The sequence below is a fragment of the Pseudonaja textilis genome, chromosome 10, assembly GCF_049901715.1.
Source record: "Pseudonaja textilis isolate UNSWEBS1 chromosome 10, rPseTex1.2, whole genome shotgun sequence".
Taxonomy (NCBI): domain Eukaryota; kingdom Metazoa; phylum Chordata; class Lepidosauria; order Squamata; family Elapidae; genus Pseudonaja; species Pseudonaja textilis.
The window spans coordinates 13454483-13478821 of record NC_141999.1 but is presented as its reverse complement, the minus strand read 5'-3'; the positions used below and the strand labels follow the sequence as shown (position 1 = coordinate 13478821).

Below are 24339 nucleotides of genomic sequence, written 5' to 3'. Positions count from 1 at the left end.
ACTACCTACATTAACGATGTAACTTGACACCCATTCTAAAAGTAGTTGGTAGTATGTTCCTAAGGGCAGCAAATACAGTAAAGATTACAACGAACACATTCAATCAAATCTGGTAAATAATTGACAACCAGTACCAAAGTGTAAATATTGGAGCAACTTCACCACTGCATTGTGATCCGGTTAGAAAGTCAGTTTGTACCAACTGATGTTTTCAGATGCTCTCCAATTACTTACTGTAACACACTGAAATAGTCAAAATATGTTACTAGAGTATGAATAAATGCAACTAAATTGTATTTCATAGTTGTATCATATGTTAACACTAAATGCTATCAAATTTAAGTCTATCATTTGTCTCTTTGGCAAAGAATTTTAAGTAGGTCTCATTGCCCTGGAAGATATGAGATTTTTTTCATATTGCCTCTGAATTTAATACCTTAATAAGAAAAAATATTTTTATACAGTCCCTCAATTATGCAATTTCTTATTGGTTTCTTCAAAAGAGTACTAAAGTACAAGGTAACAAAATAAGTTCTTTTGAAGGATAAGTTACTATCAAGCACCGTATCTTTATTTGTCCGTCTGTTTAAAACTTGTTCTAGTTCTAATTTGATATTTATGACATTCAAAGCCTCACAATGTTATTTATAGGCCCAATCAATATTGAATACTCTACTAGTGTAGAGTTGTAGTGTTGAAAGACTATAGTTGGAATTCTCTTATTAACCCAGGATTACATTAAACAAAACTCTGACAGCTGCCACAACTGATAACATTGCCAGTGAACTTGACGAACTGGGTAATTTTTTTTAACCCACTGACTGTTGGGGAGGGAATCTTTCCTGAAATCAGAATTGAAATACTTCACTAAATTAAGGTTAAATTATTTAAAAATTTAAATAATTTTAAATTTTTACAAAATTTAAATCCAACATAGTGAAATGTGTTCAAGGCATATAACGAACTGAAAGCCACAAATCATATTATGCATTTAACATTTATCTGGAATGTCTATAGAGATTCTCATCCAGATCATGACTGTCCCAAAGGTACTTTTCAAACGACAACTGGATTGTTTTTTCCATTAAGACATTTTGCTTCTCATCCAAGAAGCATCATCAATTCTTTTTTCTGGAACATTTATTATATAACCCCAGCTAAATAACTACAGTAAATACTAGTGTTTAGTATACTACTGTTTACTACAGAAAAAAACACAAAGCAATTGTACTACTGTAACTATTAACAGAACCAATCATGGGACAAAAATCATTTGCAATAAATGGGTAGACAAGCTTATTTCTTAGTGATTTCAGAGAACATCCCATGTACTTTGGAAGTGGTTTGTCAGTGACTTTATCTTTGCCTAACTTTCTGCAGTAGCTAAGTTCAACTATGTGTGGCTAATGCATGTAGTGCTTTATCAAACTGAATTTTAGGCAACCATAGCTAAGTGAAAACTTACTAGATTTTTTTTTAAAGTCATCTGGGTACTTTAATTTTTTAGTTTCTATTACAGTAACCAAAATATGGTTTTGCAATGAAAACATTACTTGTAAATGCAAGAAAGACAATCATATAACTTGGTTGCAGTTCCATATACCATCCCAATGGTAAAGTTTGTACAACTATCACAATCTTGCTTAAAGAATCACCCACCCTATTTACCATAAATGAAAAATACACATAACTCATTAATATTTATCTCATTAAACAACTTAAAAGCTTTTTTCAAAATCTTACAGCTGGTATATGATTCTCAGACCTTTGAAAAACTTAAATGTAGGTAGAAGAAATCAAGCTAAATTACAGTAAGGCATCTATAACATACCCCCTTTAACATATAGAACTGAAATAGAGACCAACAAAATGTCTATGGAGATTCGCAGGCATTCAGGTTATGGAGGTCCCAAAGGTGCTTTTTTCAAGAGGCAACTGGACTTTCTGGTTTTTCCTTGAAGATGTTTCGCTTCTCATCCAAGAAGCTTCTTCAGCTCTGATTGGATGGTGAGGGAATGGAAGGATTTATAAATTCTCATCCAGGTGTATGGCCAACCAAAGCAACGTAGTTTCACTTCACATTAAACAGAACTAGGGTATGTAAGGCCTTTATTATTTTTATTTTGAAATCCAAATCCACTACGTTGCTGTCAGGGGAAGTAATCAGAGGAGCTCCAAGGAACGGTGTTCAGTTCATCTCAGTATAGAGAGATTTCCTGTACCTGATCAGCTTTGTCTCTCTCTCTCCCCCCACCTCCCCAAAACGCTTACACAACTGCAGACGGCCCCTCCCCCCCTTCAAATTCAAAACTGTCACCGCTGTATCTTTGGTGCCATTGCAAAATATATATGGGATATGTGTGTGTGTGTGTGTGTATACATGCATGCATGCATACTTACATACATACATACATATATATACACATACACACACAGACATATCCCAGGACGATAAAGATCTGAGAGACAAGATAAAAGAGGGAGGGCTTTGAATCCAGACCACAAACCAACTGACCAGGGTTAGAGAAAGGGGAAGCGCAAGAGGCTATCGCGGAAGCTAAACCAGCCAGCTCGCCTTTTAATCTTTCAACCTCGTCTCTCTTCTCCCCCACCCACCCACCCCCGACATTCGCGCGCGCTCACCTCATTTGAGTCACACCGTCTTCCATCCCATAATCCCCTCCCTTCCTTCGGCCGGGAGGCTGCCAGGCGGGCGCGCAGACACCGCTAAACAGGCTTCTCTTCCCCCCACCGCCACCCCGAGGCAGCCCCCGGCTGACGAAGCGCCCCCTTTCCTCCGTCCCACACCTTCACTGCACCACCTCTCCGTACCGTCTCCACCATCACCATCACCCCGCGGCGCAACGAAGCCGGACGCTCCTTCGGTACCTCAGAGCGAGGGACACGGTTGTCGCTGCCCGCGCGGCAGGGCAAAAGGCCAACGACACCTGAGAGCGCCTCCCGGGGCAGTCCAGTCAGCGGCCCCGCCCTGCCAGGAGGGAGAGAGAGAGAGAGAGAGAGAGAGGTCCCTTCTCGCGCCGACGCCAACAGACGCGCCTCGCCTTCTCCGGTCCTTTGGCCGTCCAGTCAGCCCAACCCGCCCGCTCGCCAGCCAAACGGGCGGCCAGACGGATAGCCGCCTCTCTCTCTCCGGCGAGCACGACGCACCTCGCTGAGGTAAAGCGGGGAGCGAGAAGAAAAGGGGCGCGGGACGGAAGTCGCTTGCGTCGTCGCCTCACTTGCCTGCCTCCTCCCCAGGTGGGGATGCTTGGACGCCGATAGCCTTTCGCGAAGGTGCCAGCAGTGGTCGAAGGGCCCCCCCCCCCTCCTCACCTTCCCTCAGACGATCTCGCTGCTCGGCTGGCTTTCGTTCAATCGCGCTCTCCCTCTCTCTCCTTCACCCACCTCCCCTCTCGCCCTCCCCCGCCCCATAACATAGTAGTAAGTTTCTATTGGCGGAGAGGAGAAGGCGGAGTTCCTTTGGAGGTCAGCCATTGGCTCTCGGGCGCGGAGCGGGTGGGAACCAAAACGGAGCGAGAAGGGGAGGGGGGGAAAGAGAAAAGACTGTGTGGTGGTGAGGACGAGGCAGCGCGGGACGCGCGGAGGGCTTCGTAAGAGACGCAACGGCAGCGGGAAGGAGGAAAAAAAGCGCAAGCGCGCAAAGGCCACAGTGTCGGGAGGGTGGGAGATAGGTAGCGAGAGAGAGAGCGCGGCTCGCGCCCTCTTCAAAATAAATGAATCCCAACGGCCATCTGGGTCAGTTATGAGGAAAAAGGTGCGCGCGCAGGCGCGCTCTCTCTGTATTTTCACCCCCCCCCCCTCCCCGTTTCCTTCCCGCCAAGGGAGTCGCAGTCCTTTTATGTGGATCGGCCTGGGGACTTAACCCGCTTTTTTTCCCCTCTTCTCTTTAACCCAACCAACCCCCCCTCCCCCAAAAAATTAAAGAGATGGGTAGGATAACAATGGCTTGTCGGCCCAGACGTCTTTTATCAAAAGGCGGGGCTGCCGAGGTGTATTAATAGTAAGAGCGGAGTGGACGAAGGAAGCGAGGCATCCAATGGAGTCAGAGTCTCGAGCGCTACGTCAGACGGAAAAAAGCTCAGCTTAAATGCGTTTGTAGGAGAAGCTGAACTCCGGTTTACTCAATTAATCCAGCTTCCTGTGTCCGCATGCCTTATGCTAATCCCTTGAACTCCACGAAAGGGGTGAAAAGGTGGCGATTATCTCTAGTGAGTGGTTCAGGTTCAAGAAGCAGCCATTAAGGGCCATCCTTCCAATCTGTTTTCCAAAAAGTCAGCCTACTGTTTTGTTTCGTTTTTAAAAAAAAAAAAATCCAAGCATTTGGCATACAGAGAGGTACACTGCCTCTGAATGTGGAGGCTCCATCTCTTTGGCTTTTGATAATCCTGTCATCTCACTGATTTATACATCTGTGGCAGTGAGAACAATCCATTAACTCTATTCTGTAAAATCCTTCCTTTTGTCTGCTGCCCATCTGATTAGATAAGTACCTACCATCAAAGCTGCCAAGTGGTGCAAAATTGTATGAGAAAATGATCTTTTAATTGCTTTGGTCCTGAATTTCTCATACAATCTTGAACTATTTGGTAGCCTTGATACAAGTACTTGATGCCTAATACTGCTACACCCACATGAGAAATTCCATGTAGTCCTCAAGTTTACAACCATTTGTTTAGCAATTGTTGAAAGTTGTGACTGGTGGAAAAAGTGACTTGCAATCTTTGCACTTAAAACTGATTTCCACCACATTTCTGGTCACATGAAAAAAAAATTTGGGTGCTTGGTAACCAGCATGTACTTACAACAGTTACAGCATCATGGGTCACATGATCACCATTGATGATTTTTCCAGTCTATTTTCCACAAGCGAAGTATATGTGGGGAATCAGATTCACTTAAAAACCACAGCAAAAGCTTGGGCAGGACTCAGTAACTCAGCTACAGATGTTCCAATCCCAATTGCTGTCAAAAAACAAGGATCATCTGTAGTCTGAACTAGACTCAGCTTAATCCGCTTGCCAGTATCCTGATAAACAAACTACTATGTCAACAGTGCTTCATACTATAAAGGGGCAGACCATCCCTCCTATGCATTTTACTTCTGCAAGTTCCTTGAAACATACCTACTGCTTTGCTATGGCATCATAACAATACTTAAACATCAAGCATAGTGAAATCAGGAAGTGATGGCTCTGCATATTTAAGTTTAGCATATGCCTTTATAAACCGTAAATCTGAAACACGCCACCTTGTTCGACTGAAGGAGGAAGTTGCAGCAAAATAAGGCTTTCATGGGAAAAAACCCAGCTTCCACCACATATTTGCTCTGAAGAGTACTATACCAAGGGCACACAAACACATTGGGCAGGTTAAGAGTGATGCAGCTGGCCTTCCTGCTATAGCAGCAAAAGGTGTTTCATGAGATTTTTTTTTCCAAAAAAACAAAACAGGGTATGTATGGGAGGCCCATTTCTGCTAGCTCACAGTAGGGCAGGAGGCTGTGCAGTGTGCTAAGTGCTTGGGGGGCGTTGAAGCTGCTCCATGCACTGTGTACTGGCTTAGCTAAGCCCCCCCACAGCCAGGCCATCCACGCCCCAACACATCATCTCACAGCCACAGCACCAGTATACTGCTTGGTCTCCTGTTCTGTTGCAGCCGCGAGCAAGGAGAAGAAGTGTGCCGGCAGCCACCTGGGCTCCTGCTACACATAGTTGCTGGTGCTGCCGCTGCAGGCAGGTGTCGGGGTGTGGATGTCCTGACTATGGGTGCTCTGAGCTGGAGCGTGTGGGGTAGCCCCACCATCACCCCGTATCGCCTCATGGCCGCAGCACCGTGAGCAACCAGACAGAATGGATGTGCAGCTGGCTGCGCAACCTCTTAAGTAGGGCTTATTTGGGGGTAGGGTTTATATTAGGCACATAAACAGTGCTAGGGCTTTTTTGGGATAGGGCTTATTTTTGGGAAAACATACAGGTAGTCCTTAGCTTCTGATCACAGTTGGGACTCGAATTTCAGTCACAAGTTATGGTTAAAAGTAAATTGGACCTTATTTTACAATAAGTGTTATGGTGGGTCATTAAGCACCTCATGTGGTCATTAAGTGAATCATGCAGATGTTAAATAAATCCAGCTTCCCCAACGGGTGTTTTTTGGTTAGAATTTAGTATTGCAATCACATTACTGCAGGACAACTAAAACTGGCTGTAAATGTGAGCTGGTTGCCAAGTGTTCCAGTTGAGCTCACGTAACTATGGGGTGCTGCAATAATCATAAATGAGACTACACATGGTAAATAACTTCATAACTTTGAGCTATCATTAAACCAATAATCGTAAGTCAAGTATTCTTCACAGTGGTGTATTCTGTATTCTTCACAGTGGTAACAAATGAAAAGGACGCATTCTCTTATCATAGAAAGATATCTGGTGGCTCTCCCTAGTATGTGTCACACTCACAGCACAGGAGATACTTTATGCCCAGTCATTGAGCACTAAAACATCCATGGTTTCCTCTTCACAAAAAAATGGGTGAAAAGTTCATGTATAAACTCACATACATCTAATACACCTCCATGCACGTATCAACAATGCAATCCAATGAGCTCTTTTTTCCTAACACTTACCAACATTTTTAAACAGCATGCTATTTACCAAACACGAGAGTTAAAAAACATAAATTTGAGGATTCTTAATGTGGAAAGGTTATTACAAGGGAAAATAATTATAATTCTCAATTGGGTGGTGTGTTTTTTTAATCTCCCTTTTCCATACAAGGGAAGCGTAATCTCTCATACTAGCTTTGCAAATTGAAGTAATCTATAAATCAAAGTATATAATGGTTGGGTTGATGCAAGACAGTAAGCTAAAACCAAAATCAATAAACTATGGATTTGTCCACTATGTGAACCACGCCTTAGAATTAGTATTTTATACACTGCATGTACACGCCATATTTTCTCTCGTGCTTATTTAAAGACTTCCCCCCATTTTATTCCCCATAAAACCATCTTGGGCTTAGAGCAAGTGACTAGCCAAAAATCACAGAATGAATTTGATGGTCAAGTGTGACTTTAAATCTGTGTTTGCTAGTTGAGGTTTGACTTCATAACTGCTGAACTTTTACTACATTCTCAGAAATCTGACCAAGGATCTCACTGCAATATTCTGTAATCATCAAAACAGGTACAGTCTCACTGTAGCCTTTCCACTGCAACATCTTTAAACAATCTGCGATTATTCTAAAGCAGTTCACTATTTCAAAAGCACAGACTTTTAATTACATATGAAAGGTGCAACCTTATGTATATTGATCCAAAGTAAGTATAGCAGACTTTCTATTTGGACATACAGTATATTTCCAATTACAGGTAACCCTCAATTTACAACAGTTCATTTAATGACCATTCAAGGCACTAAAAAAAGGTGATTTATGACTCTTTTTCACATGAGTGTTGCAATATCCCCATGGCCATGTGATTAAAATTCAGACAATTGACTCGTGTTTATACCAGTCACAGTGTCCTGGGATCATGACAGGCAAAGTCAGCAAGAAAGGCAGATTCACTTAACAACCATGTTACTAACTTAACAACTGCATGGATTCACTTAATAATGGCAAGGAAGGTCATAAAATGGGGAAAAGCTCACATACCAACATAAATTCTGGGCCAATGATTGTAGTCGTAAATCGCGGACTACTTGTACAACCTTATATAAGATATCCAAAGGATGAACTCTGTGGTACCGAGTGTGAATCCAGCCAGAGCCACTGTCTTGGGTAACGTTTTTAGTAGTCTGTAACATGCCTGCCAACACTGTAACTGGAGCGCTTGAGAAATTTCACTGAAGGGACAGTAGATAGATGCCACTTTTAAATGTGATTACACAGCCAAGGACCTGGATTACAATCCAAGAATTTTGATCAAAGCTATTTCCATTGTAGTACTGAGCTGATCTCATCAAATTTTACAAAGCTCAGTAGGGCCAGCACTGAATAATGCCTGGGTTGAAGACTAGCAGGAAATCCCAGGCCTGGAAGCTAGGTTGAGAAGTCAAAGGAAAAGAATACAGTGGAAAAAGGCAATGGCAAATCACTTTATGTTGTTGCCAAAATCCTACATGGATGTGCCTGTATAGTTCCCAGGAATCAAACTCAGATTGATTTGGGGGGCAGGGCAGATCAAATAGACCATGAATCCCTTTTTTAAAAAATCATAAAAACATATAACTCAGTCAAACAAAGTAGAATTGTGTGATTGCACAAGCTTGATCCATCTTTAATCCAATAAAAGTTTGCTTTAAAATGATAAAAGTTTGCTTTAAAAGCAGTTGAGGAAATGGCTTTTGTTTTCTAGTGCACCAAAAATCCATGTTGCCTCTTGCATCATGAAGAGTAAAAAGTCCCTTAAATTAGAAGGGACATTTTCTATAATCATGTTTGAAAGTTTAAATATGCTACAAGTGTATCTTGTGATTCCCTGCAGTTAAATATTACATAGGAGAGAGAGATTTGTCAAGCCTGAAAAGAAAGATTACATAAGTAAATGTTTTTGGAAGGGAAACAAAACACTGTCCTTTTCAGAATGTGTTATAGTCAGATTTCTTGCCAGGGAATCACTCTGCTCCAGGTCAACCAATGATTGGAATTATGGGAGGGAGGGATGGATGGATGGATGGATGGATGGATGGATGGATGGATAGATAGATATATAGATAGATAGATGATAGATAGATAGATAGATAGATAGATAGATAGATAGATAGATAGATAGATAGATAGACAGACAGATACAGATACAGATACAGATACAGATACAGATACAGATAGAGGTATGTATGTATGTATGTATGTATATATTTGTGGTGCCAAATTAAGCACCCTGGGCCTATTTTTGTCTGCTGCTGTTTCTAGCCTCCAGCAGGCAGACAGGATGCATATTTTCCAAAGCATAATTTTTAGAATGTATTTCATATACTGTTGTCTCTATTTAAAGTTAACATACAATGTATTTTAGCGCATTACCAATTTTGTTAGTCTCAAGTTTGTCACTTGTCAACAGAAGAGTTCCTTCAATCTTTGAAAGATTTTCTATTCAATGATGCCTTTATGCTGAAGGAACTATCTTCCATCCTTCTTTATTTTGTTGTTAACACTAAAAAGAAAATCAGCTTTGGAGGGATCCTTCATCCATGGAACAATGTGTGAAATGGTAGTAGGGCTGCAGAAGAAAGGAGACAACTGTCTCCTATCAGCAAGAAAACAGTGAGTAGACTTCTGCTCAGTAAATGATTCTGAGAGTATTCTGGATCTAATCCATTACTCTCCAGTTTATTAACTTTAATTCTGCACTGTTAGATTATGCGCCATGTTGTTTATTTTGATGGGCAAGACATAAATGTGTGAAATAATATGTAACTGTAAAACACTATCAGAGCTTTAGTCAGTCTATATGTCTTTTCTCCACAAAGAAGCTGGGGCCTAGATATCGTTTTTGCTTTATTTTTATAATTCATTGAGAATTGTGTAAATAACATGTGTAAAGGATTATATTTTATTTTGTTTAATTTAATGCGTTTGTTTTCCAGGAAGAGGAAGCAGCCAAAAGGGAAAGAAAGTCTGAATAAAGTCCTCTTTTCACCTCAGTCTGTGTTACAGCTGGCTGCAAATCCTCCATTCAGGGAATTTCAAAACATTTTCCCTCCTCTCTTGGGGCTCCTGCACAGACAGCAGCCCAGGAGGTGGTAGTTACTAACAATAGACCACTCATGTTGCAGAAAAACACGCAGATGCAGCCCCCCACGTGCTGAAGGCCTTTTATGGGGGGAAAATGTTCCTGGTCATGCATATTAATAATGGCGGCCTCCTAGAAAGATTTCCTAAAATAAAGACATTTGACTACATTAAAGACAGCCGGCCCTTGACAGCTTCTTGAATGGAAGCCATTTGAGGAGGCGTAGCTGCTGCATTTTAGATTCTTTCAACTTGTCATTTAGCACAAAAACAAACATTGGTCATTAAGTGAGGGGTTGAAATGACATGTTTACAGTGGTGATCCTGGAATAATCATTAAGAGGAGAGAGAGAGGAGAAAGGATTAGAGCGCACGACAGGGAGACCAGAGAAGTTTATAGGCTTCCCAAGAAATTGGAGGGGGGGGGAGGGGGAGGCTGAGCATTAAAAATGCAAAACAGTCACGGTTGATCTAGGTTACATTGGAACACTTTTCCCCCAGAGATATTCCTCAGAAATGCTGAGTTATTTTTATTATTTCATTTTTATAACTCAAGGCCAGTCTGGGGTGGAAAAAATAACGATAGCTATTCCATGCTGGGTTCATTTTACCTGCTATAAAGACAAAGATGTCTGCAGGTTGTTAAAAAGAAAGGCAATATGGCCCCAAGTTAATCAAATCTGTGTACAAGCAACACACACACAAACAACACATTGGTTGCACAGTCATGCTACCATTAACTTGGTTTCAGCTTCTGAGACGCCCCAAATGTATGCCTAGAATAAACCAATCTATTATGCCTTGGACTCAAAGATGACCTATCTTCCTTTTGCCATATAATGGTTTGCTTGAGAATAACTTACATAATCCACTGACCAAACACAACAATTTGTGATACATTTGCATTATTCGATTTTACATTAATATGGCATTCCCATGATTACTTAGGATTACTTGAACAAACTAGTGTTCTTGCATCCTCAGGATTACTTGAATGAACTATTATACTTTTATAGTAATGACAATTGGCTGAGCACCTCTTAAAGTATTAAACTGCCAAATAGGCCTGAAACTTATGAACAAGTGGAGTGAGGCAGGCAAGCTATACCACTTCAGTACCTTTCTACATTTCAGTGTGAAATGTGGCAATCATTAAAAATCATAAACATAATATTATTATTTTTTAACTATGCGTTTTTTACAAATGAAAACACAGACCTGTGGCATTGTAGTACAATTATAAACTTTTGTGATTCATTAGCCTTTAAAGTAGTGAATTTATTAAAGATTCTTTATTGCTTTTGCTATAGGGGATTAACAGAGCTACCTTTGAAAACTTTTTAATGATTTACTAATCAAATTACACAATGTGAACAAATCTCACAATTGTATTAGTCAATACCATCAACTGATTGATCTCTTATCACACTTACAAAAGCTTCTCTCTCCTGTTTATTTCCTTCATGGTCAAATGGATGACATTAGATGGCAGGGCTTTTGAAGATTGTTTTAAATCTGGTTTCCTCTCCCATATTGTTTACTCCATCTGATGGGACTGAATTCAGCTCATGAACTACATTGAATTCTCACTCTGTTTTATAATAACCAAAACTCAGGGTGCAGATTTATTGCTGCTGTTCATAGCCTATTTATATGCCATTATATTGCTCAGTATCATGTAAAATACCCTGTTTCTCCAACAATACGGCCTCCCCCAATAGGAAGTCCCAGCATGTTTTCTTGGCATGGAATGAAATTAAGCCCCTCCCCCCAAATTAAGCCTATATTAAAATATACGAAATGGGGAATGGCGGGGCGGCGGTTGCTGCAGTGTTTGGAGCAACAACACGGTGTATGGCCCAGCCATGCGGCGTTTGGCACGGCCATGCGTGGCCAGCCAGGGCTCCTCCCTGCAACCGGAGCCTGGTGGAGACACTCAGCTTCAGGTGCTGCTTCCCTGACTGGCAGGTCCAGTGGAGAGAGCCCAAAGCCGCCCGTCCTTTCCACCCCTCACCCAGCCCGTCCCTGTCCCCATGCATCTCCAAACTCACTGGCAGCTCCAAACGCTGCAGCGGCATGGGCATCGGGCAGAGGCGCTCACTCAGCGGGGCTCAGCTTGGAGGAGGACGCGGTGCAGGCTGTCACCTTGCCTCCCTGTCCACGGATGGGTGAGCAGGCAGCCTCTCCCAGTGGCCCCTTCCGGGTCAGGCTGGAGGGACTTGGGAAGGAAGCCAAGCTCAAGTCAGCCCGGTTCTTTCGCTTGGCAGGCGGGTGCGCACCAGCAGCTCGCTTTCCCGGCTCTGCCAACCCTGCCCAGCTCCGGCGCGGCCCTGGCGGGATGAGTGGAGGGTCCGGCGGGAAGGCGCTCACTGCTTTGGCCAGAGCTCTGCTGCCGGGCAGGAGGGCCCGCCTGTCAGCTGCGCTGGGCGCCCCAGGTGAAGCTCTTCACGCTCTGTCCGGTGCCAGGCAGGGATGGCGGCTGGGCGCTTCTCCCGGGGTGGGCTGATCCTGTGCTGTGGCCCCGGGAGATTCGCCTCTCCATGTGGGGTTGGGCTGCCCTCTTGGGCAGGGCAGTCTTTGTCGTACCAGTAGTAGGGTGTCGTTTTTAAAAGAATGGGCTTTGCCTTTGAACGATGCCCGGGAAGGCAGCGACAGGAGTGCCTGAAGCCGAGTGTCTCCGTTGGGCTCCGTTTGCAGGAAGGACCCCTGGCTGCCCCCACATGGCTGCGCCAAATGCTGTGTGGCTGCGCCAAACACCACAGCGTTGCTCTAAATGCCGCGGCAGCATGGGGAGAAGGGAAAGCAACAGTCGCGGAAGGTCTCCCGATACAAAGTGCCCCACCAACGCCGAGGTCAACATCCAAGCCGTCGCTGCCCGCCTCCCCGAGGATGCAATGGGGGGTGGAATTAAGTCACCCCCGAAAAGACGGCCTAGCCATTTTTTTCAGGGCTCAAAAAAAAAAATAAGACTCGGCCTTATTATATGAGAAACACGGTACTATTAAAGTTTAAAACCAGTAGCCACATCTATAAGTAAAAAATTAGTACAGAAAAGAGAATGTATAAACATGTATTTAAAATGGGATCAGCCTATTGGAGTAAATGTACTGATTATTTTAATATTTCATATTTAAACTTGACCAGTATTGTATTATTGGAGCCCTCTGAGTTTCAGGAGCTGTAAGCTGGCTGGCTGATTTGCTCCCTGGTATAACACAGGGCAGCTTCACGATACGGTATGCAAGCCCAAAAAGGAGATTTAGGTAAGAATGATCTATAGATCTCGGGGGAAAAAAAATCCACATAAACATTGTATTTTATATACATTGTATGTCCATGCAGTCTGGTGTCCCCTCCACAGTTTGGCAGATCCATATACAAAATAAGGAACAACAAATTTTTGTTCATCGGCACTCTAAATACTCCAATGGCCAGAAGCAAACTCATGCCTACTGCATGGGCTCCAGAATGAGTAACCATCACAATGTAAACCAGCTGATACCAAATCATATCCCAATCAGTCCTATTTGTTTATTTATCTATCTCTTGTTGAGTAAAACAAATGTAAGACAAAACTCAATCCTGCAGATAAGCAAAATACATTTATTGGTTGTAGTTATCCAGTAATTCCAGGGAAAAAAGTATTCCTCCATTATTGAGCAACTGCTAGTTTGCACTGCTATGAATCAGTCGGGAGCATGAAAAGAGCATAAAAAGGAGAAAGCCCAGAGAGCAGAAATAAACCAAGTCCATCTGCAATCGTGCTGTTCCTGGATTGCAATCAATAAGTCAATTTTAAAAAATAGCTTCAAAGTCTGTTTTGCTATCCTAAAACAAATTTTAGAACAGTCACTTCACTAATTCTGTTCAAAGAGCATAGCCTACAACTTGCTAACTTCATAATTTAAACTCAGAAATCTGATTGGCAGATATTTAGTTGTAACCTTGCTCAGTGACAATACTTAATAATTTAATATAAAAGAACTCAGAATACTGAAGAGGGAAATTGTATATAAAATCCCTAGTTAATTTTTTTAGTGCATGCTCATTTTTTTTGTCCAAAGAATCAAGCTAAATAATTATATTAAAACTAATAAAACAATTAGCTCCTCGCCAATATATTAAACAACTCGTGGCAGATGTGCTAAACCTCCGTATTTAAAATTTCTGTCTTGTTTTTAAAAATCTTAACTCTAATATTACCCCCTTTTTAAATTATTGTTTGTGAAAAAGCATTTTGAAATTTGCTTTTAGTTCTTTTGCCTTCAATTCCAACCAAAATAGAGTAACCTAGAATGTCTCTTACAAAAAAAAAAGGGGGTGGGGTGGAGAAATACTGCAGAGCTCATGACAAAATAATGAGAATTGAATCTGTCTGCCTCTTGTGGTCTGAAACATGAAAAGCAAAAAAGACTGTATCCTGAAGCTATAAATAATGTCTCCATTCACATTCAAAGCTCAACAAAGATAAAAAAAATGCAACTCCCAAAGGACAGCTGTGAAGACTGGTTAAAAACCCAAAGTCTGGAGAAAACGTTTTACAGTCCTGGGCAAAATAGTTTCCTCCCAAGGCAATCTCTCCTTGGTGCTCCATTTATATTCCTTGCACAGAAAGATACAGGTAGTCCTCAATTTACGACCACAATGGAGCCCAAAATTACTGTTGCTAAGTGAGACAGTTAAGTGAATTTTGCCCCATTTTATGAACTTTCCTGCCATGGTTGCTAAATGAATGGCTTCAATTATTAAGTTAGTAACACCGTTGTTAAATGAATCTGGCTTCCCCATTCACTTTGCTTGCCAGAAGGTCTCAAAAGTGATCATATCACCCCAGGACAGTGCAACCGTCAAAAATACGAGTCAGTTGCCAAGCATCTGAATTTTGATCACGTGACCATGGGTATGCTGCAATGCTCGTGCATGTGAAAACTGATCATAAGTCCCTTTTTTCAATGTTGCACCTTGGAACGGTCACTAAATGAATTGTTGTAAATTGAGGATTACCTGTAATGTTAATAAGTAATAGACGGTCCCACAGCCAGAGCATCCCAATTAGAGACTTGAGATATTTTCCAGTCAATCATAGCTTTCCTTGATCAAATTTTAGAAACTTCCTTCTGTTTTGTTGTTGTTGTGGATCTAACTTGTTTCCTCATCAGCACCACAACTCAAGTCTTTTCAGTTCATCATCAGACTGGTGTTGTAAGTTGTAAAAGCAAGGTTGTTCTTTTTTAGAAGCCATTACATTATTTCCATTTCTGGAAAGTTGATTTCAGATGTTTCCTTAGAGGAAGGAGCCATGCTTCTTGAGAAGATATAAACTGATTCTCCTAAGAAAAACATCTGGGCTGCAATCTGTGCACTTGTTCATAAACAATGTTTGCAAGTTCCGTGGTCTGATGAGATTTTTGATTGTTTTGTTTTGCTTCTTAAATCTTCTTTAACTTTGGCATCCTTTTGCTGCTTTACCCCCCATACCCAGAAGAAATGGCATTCACAGACACAGCAAAGCTATCAAGTGGAAAGCAATACCAAAGGGCATTCAATTTCTCCACAGATTTGTATCTGCCAAGACCCAGCAGATCACAATCAGGATTTGGCACTTATAGAGGATGGTAGTTGCAAAACCCTGTACAGGCAATACCCTGCAATCCTCAAGGGAGAGTGTCCACTTTCAAATCGGTAGCGAGAAGAAGCAAACGATGGGGTGGTGGAGTGGATGCTATGCTAGCTGAGAATTCTGGGAGCTGAAGTCCACAAGTCTTAAAAGTTGCCAAATTCTGGAAGCTGAAGTCCACAAGTCTTAAAAGTTGCCAGAGCCAGGAATGTGCAGGTTTTTCCCCCCTGATCAGTAGCAATAGCAATCATACTTATACACCGCTTTACAGCCCTCTTTAAGCAGTTTTACAGCATATTGCCTCCAATAACAAACTGGGTCCTCATTTTACCCCCCTCAGAAGGATGGAAGGCTGAGTCAACCTTGAGCCTGGTGGGATTTGAACTGCCAAATTGCAGGCAGCCGATAGTCAGCAGAAGTGGCCTGCAGTACTGCACTCTCACCACTGCACCACGGAGGCTCTATATCGAGAGCCATCCTGGAACCCAGAATGATGAGCTAAGAGCTGCAGCCCCTGCAGTGGGTGTGCTCAGGGTGCAGTGGGCAGGCCTGAGCAAAGCTAATGGAGGTAAATGCGGTAGCACGCCAACGAAGACAGCATGCAATTGATGTGATGTTCCTTTGTATTTACTGTACTTTCTTTTCTGTCTCATGAATGCAACATACATGCCAACCATTTCTAGAAGGGGCAAGTTGTGTGGCTCTGTTTTAGATACCACAGCCATGATGCCCGGAGTAAAGAAACAGTCAATAGTGACAGTTTCTACCCATTCTACTACGCTTGGCAGAGTGGGTCCCTTTGGTGGCATTGCTTACCTTCTCCATCAGGGTACCTGTCTTGTGGAATAGCCTCTCTACCTTGAGATGGAGGCAGCCCTGACCTTGTTGGCCTTCTGGAAGGCTGTGAAGACCTGGCTTTCCCCCTGAAATGCAGAGGACAGGATGGAGCTCTGGTGTAGATGTGGTTTTTATGAGTAACATATATTGGCAATTTTTTTCAGCTCTGTTTCTTCTTAAAGGATTGATATAACTAGTTTATTTATATTTCTTTTCACCATCCAGAATTTCTTGAGTACAGGGAGCAGATGAAAAGGAAGGAAGGAAGGAAGGAAGGAAGGAAGGAAGGAAGGAAGGAAGGAAGGAAGGAAGGAAGGAAGGAAGGAAGGAAGGAAGGAAGGAAGGAAGGAAAGGGAAGGGAAGGGAAGCCATGCCATTCCTAGCTCCCTTCTGCATAATTCATATCAGGCCAACCACAACAAACAAAATATAAGTCTGTCCACAGCAAAACACCCAGCCTGGATTCGACACATTATGAGTAATAGCTCTAGTAATAGCACTTAGACTTCTATATCACTTCATAGTGCTTTACAGCCCTCTGTTGCCCCAAACAATCTGGGTCCTCACTTTACCGACCTCGGAAGGATGAAAGGCTGAGTCAACCATGAGCCAATCAGGATCGAACTGCTGGCAGTTGGCACAGTTAGCCTGCAATACTGCATCTTAACCACTGTGACACCACAGCCTTTAATGATGGGCGTTATAGTTGAACCCATGTGGAAATCACCTACTCAGAAAATGCCGATTCAGAGATTTGTGGTCCATATATATATAATACATTGTTCCCCAAAGCTGAAAGCAAAGAACTCTCACTTTCCTAACCTAAAGAGTTAAGATTTCTTTTCAGCTACAAGTCCTATATATAACTATTCGTCAAAAGCTGGCATAAATTAAATAATAACTACTCCATTTGGAGAAAAAAAACACCAGTTGTGGTCAGGTTTCTCGCAATGAAACACTACCTTCATGCCTTGTATTATTGGCATCATTAACAGGAGGGTAGTTAGTGTTCTTTTAAGTTCTGCAGCATTCCTCAATGAGTAAAGCCCATCTGTTGATCCAGCTAAGCCTTCTGTTACCAGATAAACATGGAAAGGTTATGCAACAAGCATTTAGTATTGAAATTCAGCACTGGCATATCATGCTGCTCCTCCAAATATGCCTACAGAAAAGGAATATAACAAGTGCACAGAGGAACTTGGGCAGTAAAATTGAACAGTGTCTCTGGCCCAGTTCAGACATTCAATTATGAATAGTTTAACAAATCAGGGTTTGCTACTGAATGTTGTATGCAATAGTAATAGCACTTAGACCATAGTCACTGCTCCATAGTGCCTTTACAGCACTCCCCAGGTCTAAGTCATTTACCAGAGCCAGCATATTTCCCCCCAACAGTCTGGGTCCTCATTTTAACAAGGATGGAAGGCTGAGGTTCAATCTTGAACCAGTCAGGATTGACCTCTTGGCAGTGGAATGCAGTTAGCCTGCAATATTGCATTCTAACCACTGCACCACCAGGGCTCTGGAAGTCGGCAACTGTGACTCGCAATTCACAGCATCTGGGTTTACCCAGCACGCTATGCCATAAACCAAACAAATCGTGTTGCAGAGCAACAAATCATGTTATATCATTGAGTCTCATCTCCCACAACTCCTTAGTCCAAAAGGAAGCCCTTTCAAATGGCTTGATTTCTACATCAGCAAACTAGGTTGGGGCTTCCATAGAACAGGTGGAAAGTACCAGATACTACAGTCTCACTGAAATTAAACAGATCCAGATCCAGTTAGCCTTGCACAGCACAAGATCTATTTGACGCAGCCAAAAATAAACGTACATGCACCACTTTGTGTTCCATGGAAGAGAGATATAAATATGATAAAACAGATGCCTCCCTCTCACTTCGCTAGTGGAGGAAGGAATTACTTTAAATTTGGCAAAAGAAGAATCCAAAAGTCTGAATAAATGAGCTCACTCAGATATGTTTCATTAGCTTCCCCTTTCATGCTGCTGTCAGAGAAGAAAGTCTATCTCACTTGGACCATGGGCTGGCTGGCCTAAACTCTGGGGCACCTGCTAGTATTTCCTTCAAGGGACAGGTTCAAAGTGAAACTGACAAGGCATTTACCCTGTTTGCTAAAACTGACAAACCTCTTCAATTTGATTTCTGACCACAGGAAAAACACTGTCATCTTCTGTCAGGCACAAGGAACCAAAAACAACTCAAGAGAACTGATTACAGTGGTATGTTTATTGTTGCTCTCCTATAGATAGGAATCTCACCAGACTGAGATTCACTCAGTACAGAACTACTACAGAAGCACTCACTACAGAACTACTAGATAAATACTGTGAAGTTTTAGGGAGGATCTCCCTTCAGACACTTCCTCCCCACAAGCCACTCAAGGCTATTCAACCCTTTCACTCCTCCCCTCAATTCAGCACCTGTAGGAGAAGAGCAGGCAGGGTGGGTGGGTGATGGTGGAGTTAAACATGTCATCAGCTTAGAGCCATTGTGTTCCCACAAGCAGTGTAAAACCAACCTCTCCTGAATTCCATTCATCCTTATCTGCAAATTTAGTGTTGAATTTGAGTTGACCAGATTCTTGTGAGTGGGCTTGAATAAATCTATATTCTTTGTGCCTGATATTAATCTATTGAACTCAAGTTCAACACCAACCTTATTCCCAAGCGTCTCTTTCTTAAGCTGGAAAAGTCAGGAGGACCTGAGGAATATCAGCATTGTTTTGCTGCAATCCTACAGCCTACCTATCTGGAACAAAATGCAGCTGACATCTGAATAAATATGGGAGCAGTGTCTTTGCTAAACAGAAACCTTGGGATGTTACTCATAAATAAAGCACTTCTATTTATGACAGAAATTCAAGACAGATTTCCAATATAAATTCTTTTTTTTTTCTGGACAGGTTTCATATAAATCTCCATGATGCAAATCAGCAATCAAATATTAATGCTTCTACTACATACTTCTCCCATTCAGAAATATGATTTATAATATGGAACTAACCACATAAAGAAGAACATTCCACAGAAAATATCCATTGCTGTAGAATAACAAATTGCCGGCTAGAATTCTACTCCATTAAAATAATAATAATCAAAAAAATGAATCCAGTAAGCTTTCAGTTACATTAGAAAGGAAGAACTAAACAATGTAAACCAGAAGAACTGAATAAAAAGAAGAAATGGGACTAAACAAAGCTTCTGCTTCTGGAAGAATGCTTTCAACTCATTAAGAATTTCATAAAAGTTCATACTCACCCCGCAAAATGGAGCCAATTACAGGAATCCGATAGTAATTCATCAGAATCAGTCAGTGTAGAATACATAGAAAAGAATGAAAGAAGCAACATATTTAATGACCAACCAATATAGCTTTGAAAAACAGTCATATATACAAGCATTATTAATGCATGAAGAGTTTTATTTTATTTTAAAAAAACTAGATGTCCCAGAGAATGCTAGTTTGGTGGGATGGTTAATGCACCAAGCTGGAAACCAGCAGACCATGAGTTCTAGTCCTGCCTTAAGCACAAAGCCAGCTGGGTGACCTTGGGCCAGAAAGGAGGCGGCAATGGCAAAATCTTGCCAAAAAAGCTATATGAACTAGTTGCCAGGAGTCAACATTCACTCAAATGTCCCAGAGAGATATTACTAAATATATATTAGCTAATATGTATATGTATGTATGTGCCTGTATCTATGTGTTTATAAATATAATCAAAGAAGAATATACCAAATAATAATTAAATAAGTGACATGTGAACATATATCTATAAAGTGCAGGTAGTCCTCGACTTACAACAGTTCATTTAGTGACCATTATTACAACAGCACGGAAAAAAGTGACTTATGACCATTTTTCACACTTACGACCATTGCAGAATTCCCATGATCATATGATCAAAATTTAGACACTTAGCAACTGGTTCATATTTATGACGGTTACAGCATCCCGGGGTCACCTGATCCCCTTTTGCGACCTTCGGACAAGCAAACTCAATGGGGGAAGCCAGATATACTTAATAACTGTGTTACCAACTTAGCAATTGCAGTGTTTCATTTTACAACTGTGGCAAGGTAGGTTATAAAATGGGGCAAAACTCATGTGATAAATGTCTCACTTAATAACAGAAATTTGGGCTCAATTGTGGTCATTAGTCGAGGAGTACCAGTACTGGTATAAAACTAGATTAATCAACCAGCAGTAAATCATGTTGTTAAGAACAGCAATAAGTAAATGCTCAGGATCTGGGATGTATTTTTTAAAGAGCTGGTGCAGGAACGTTGCGATAATTGTATTGTTTTTCTGTCATTTTTCCCAGGCATAGCAGTAAACAATTGCGTGATTTTACAAAACCCAGTCAGATTAAATTTACAAACGAAGTCTACAATAGCTACTGTAGGTTTTATGTTTTGTTCTCTAAAGGGAAAAGGGGACTTCAAAAAAACCCACAAAGTTATGTTTTCACTTCTAAAATACTAGCACGATTAAATGAAAGAAATCCAGCATGTTGTAGCAGTGAAGGTATTAGGATGTTTGGGGAATAAATGAATTGCACTTGATTTGCTACAGAAAGGATATAAATCTAACCAATAAACCAGTGTAATTTGAAATTGTATTCTTGCTTCAACTTTGGAGGAGGAGACTCACTGCTGAACAACTTCAGCAACACTACAAGCGGCCCTCGACTTACAACTATTCATTTAATGACTATTCAAAGTTACAATGGCACTGAAAAAAAGTGACTTGTTGACCATTTTTCACACTTACGACTGCTGCAGTATCCCCATGGTCACGTGATTTACACTGAGATGCTTGACAACTGACTCACATTTATAACGGTTGCAGTGTCCCGGAGTCATTGGATCCCCTTTTGCAAAACCAGATTCACTTAACAACCATGTTACTAATTTAAGAATAGCAGTGATTCACTTAACAAACATGGTGAGAAAAATCGCAACGTTACCAAGATTGCTATCCCCTTCCGTGGAACTGAAGGCATTCATCTTATGCCGATGTTTAGAAACCAACCCACAAGCTTGGAGAACGAATCTCCGGTTTCATCCTACAACTGAGCGACAGATATTTGCCACTCTTGTGAACTATTATAGGCAGAGGTGGTATTCAGCAGGTTCTGACCGGTTCTGGAGAAGCCGTAGTGGGAATTTTGGGTAGTTCGGAGAACTGACAAATCCCACCTCTGACTGGCTCCGCCCCCATCTCTTCTCCGCCTCCCATTGAGTCCCAGCTGATCGGCTGGGTCTTCTTTGGTTGCCCTACGCAGGAAAACGGAGCTGGAAAGCAGGTTAGTGAGGTGGGGAGGGAATGGAGATTTTACAGTATCCTTCCCCTGCCACACCCACCAAGCCACACCACACCCATCAAGCCACACCGACAGAACGATAGTAAAAAAAAAATTGAATCCTACCACTGGTTGTAAGTTAAGGAACTACTTGAATGTGCTTGCACAGCTACCATCACCTACAGGAAGTGGCCAAGCCTGCAGCTGCTATGGCTGGAGGAGAGGACCATGGGATGGTTAATGGTGGAGGAACCACCGATCCTTTTTGTGCTATCTTGCCCCAGGGAAGTTTCTTAGCTGCTTTGGTTCAAGCCCCCCCCACCCTTTTTTTTTTCTTTTTCTCTTGACGGGTTACTGAAAGCCAGTCTCCATGGCTAGCTGAGATCCGGCTCAGCGGCTCTTTCAAAACCAAACAAAACTGTCCTCCTGTGACCTGGGATGTTATCTGGACAGACAGTGAATAAACAAGCCCTCTTGACATTCACCTTCTGGGAGAAATCCCAAGAGCTTTCTGGCCTCCTCCATCCAGGCGGGGACACAGATGGTGCCAGAGATTACACTATCCCGGGAATTAAACATGGCTGCCCAAATGAGTTTCTTCCTTCAACCTACTGGGGATGGCCAGGTGCCCCTTGGAAGTTGGTGAAGGGAAGGGATCATGATAAATGGCTTATCTCTGGCCTCCCACTAAGCATCAAGGAATACAGCAGGACAGACAAAAGGGGTTCCAGGACTAATAAATATAAAAGAAAAGAAAAAAAAGCAACAAAGCCAAGATCCGGATGGGTTGGTGGCCCACTGTGAATGGCTGTGCTGGCCAGCCCAGTTTCTAGTCTTTCAACAATTTCAATAGTCACCTAAGCATTATTAGCTTTGGAGTAACATCCTTGCCATGAAGTTACTGTAAACAAAAGCCTTGCAGCTGGGACACGTCCTGCTGCAGGGCAAAATAAATAATGGGTCGATATTATCATGCTGAAAAGACCCAAACCTCTGTGTGTGTGTGTGTGTGTGTCGGGGGCTGGAGGGGGTGAAAGAGAGAAAGGAAGAAAGGAAGGCAATCATGCGCACGGCACTGTCCACAAAGGCTGGGCCTGAACAATGGAAGGGATAAGAAATTATGCTCGGTTTGCATCCAGGTCCCTTCTGGTGTAAAATAAGACATGGCACCATTTGGGATATTAATTACTTAAGGTCCCAGTGGACACAGATCAAAACAGAAGACATGGGACGGGACGGGACACACACACACATATCCCACACAAAAAAGGTGCAGATGGCTACCACCCCAAGCCTGCTTGCTTAGATGGTACAATGTGGGGAAGGGGTTACTTTCTGAGGAAGAGAAAGAAATTTAGGGCTCCTAGCCGGGAATCTCAAAATGAGGCACAGAGAAGTCCCCTTTGTTAACAAAAATAAGCTCCCTACATTCCTTCTTATATCAGCCCTTTATCCAAGGGCTAAATTGCAGGGCTTAATTAAGAAATGGTTTTGCTTAACCATGTTTACTAAATAAAGCCAAAAGCGCGCACACACACACACACACCTGGGCTGGTTTTACATAACATATCAAGCCCCAGACACAAAGTTTACAAATGGCAAGGACACACTAAGTCCAAACAAAAGGATTCGATGAAAGGAATCACCCAAACTAAAGAATTCCTTGGTTTCTATTTTTAGGCGTGGGGAGGAAATTATCAGCCAGTGGTAGAACCTCTTCTTTGCATTTGGGTTCAGTCTGTCATCTTTCTAGGTAGGGCTGAGAAAACAACCTTTTTGAAACCTGGAAGAATTTGCGACTAATTTATGGGGGATAGTCCTTGACCTAACCCTACTATTGGGATCAGAATGTCTGTTGATAAGCAAGGCGGTTGCTAAGTGAGTCATGCCTTTATTACCTTTTTTTGCTGCCGTTCTTAAGCGAATCACTGGCAGTTGTGAAATGAATCATGAGGTCATTAAGTGAATCTGGGCTTCCTCCACTGATTTTGCTGGTCGGAAGCCAACTGATTTCTGATGGCCAGCTGATCCACTAGTTAATTGTTGTCACTGTTTGGAAGTTTCTCTTAATTCCAGGTTGTCTTTCTCCTTGATTAGTTTCCATCCATTGTTTCTCCTCCTGCCTTCTGGTGCTTTGGAGAATAAATTGACCCCCTCCTCTTTTTGGGTGTCCACAATATCTGGATAATGCCCCAGGTGGCTAATTTAGACTGGGAATAATACTGAGCTGTTTAGGGTCTGTACATTTAGAGTCAACGTTCCTTGCAAAGTATTCATTAAAGCTGTCTTGGTTGGGAGCAATGACACCAGTGACATTGCTGGCATGCTGTAGGTATCTGATAGCCCATCCCTACTAGATAGAGAGGCTGAAAATAGACAAGGTGCATTTCAGCTGTCAGTTCTCATTGGAAACCCCCAGCTACACTTTCAAAGAGTTCAGGGCCGCCCTGGAAAATAGTTTAAAGGCCACAGAGCCACTGGTTTGACAGAATTTCTTGGCTGGCCTGAGGAGCATCTTCCAAAAATTGTGGATTTCAGAGGTCCTACTGCTTGTCATGCATGGAGGTAAGGAACGATGGCTCTTTTGTGACTTGTGGACTTCCAACTCCCAGAATTCCTGAACCAGCCATTTTTATCGAGAAGTCCTTGCTGCTGAATCCTGGGTGCCTTTCCTTCCTTCTGTGTGCCTCTTCCCTTCTCCTTGCTTTCTTGACAGGGGGCACCAGACTCTTGAAGAGTCAGCACAGTTGCTCAACCTGCATCAGATCCCACAAGGAACTGACCCCACCCCTCTCCAGGATGCTGCAACC

General features: G+C 42.3%; 1 protein-coding gene across 50 annotated transcripts in view; it reads right to left on the bottom strand.

Moving 5' to 3' along the window:
• The window catches only part of EPB41 (erythrocyte membrane protein band 4.1), a 105385-nt gene that overhangs the window by 58069 nt on the left and 22977 nt on the right, over nt 1–24339 (bottom strand). For 14 of the 50 annotated variants that reach the window (XM_087939761.1, XM_087939773.1, XM_087939782.1 and 11 more), the window contains exon 1: nt 3334–3393. The exons of 9 other annotated variants lie outside the window; for them this stretch is intronic. Coding sequence is in view for 13 of the 41 variants with exons in the window: in XM_087939754.1 (XP_087795880.1) it covers nt 19485–19627 (143 nt within the window). In the remaining 28 variants the exon portion in view is untranslated. Of the gene's footprint in view, nt 1–2808; nt 3152–3243; nt 3394–19484; nt 21147–24339 lie in introns of those variants that run through there. 27 more of the 50 variants (XM_087939754.1, XM_087939794.1, XM_087939758.1 and 24 more) reach the window with 4 other exon arrangements.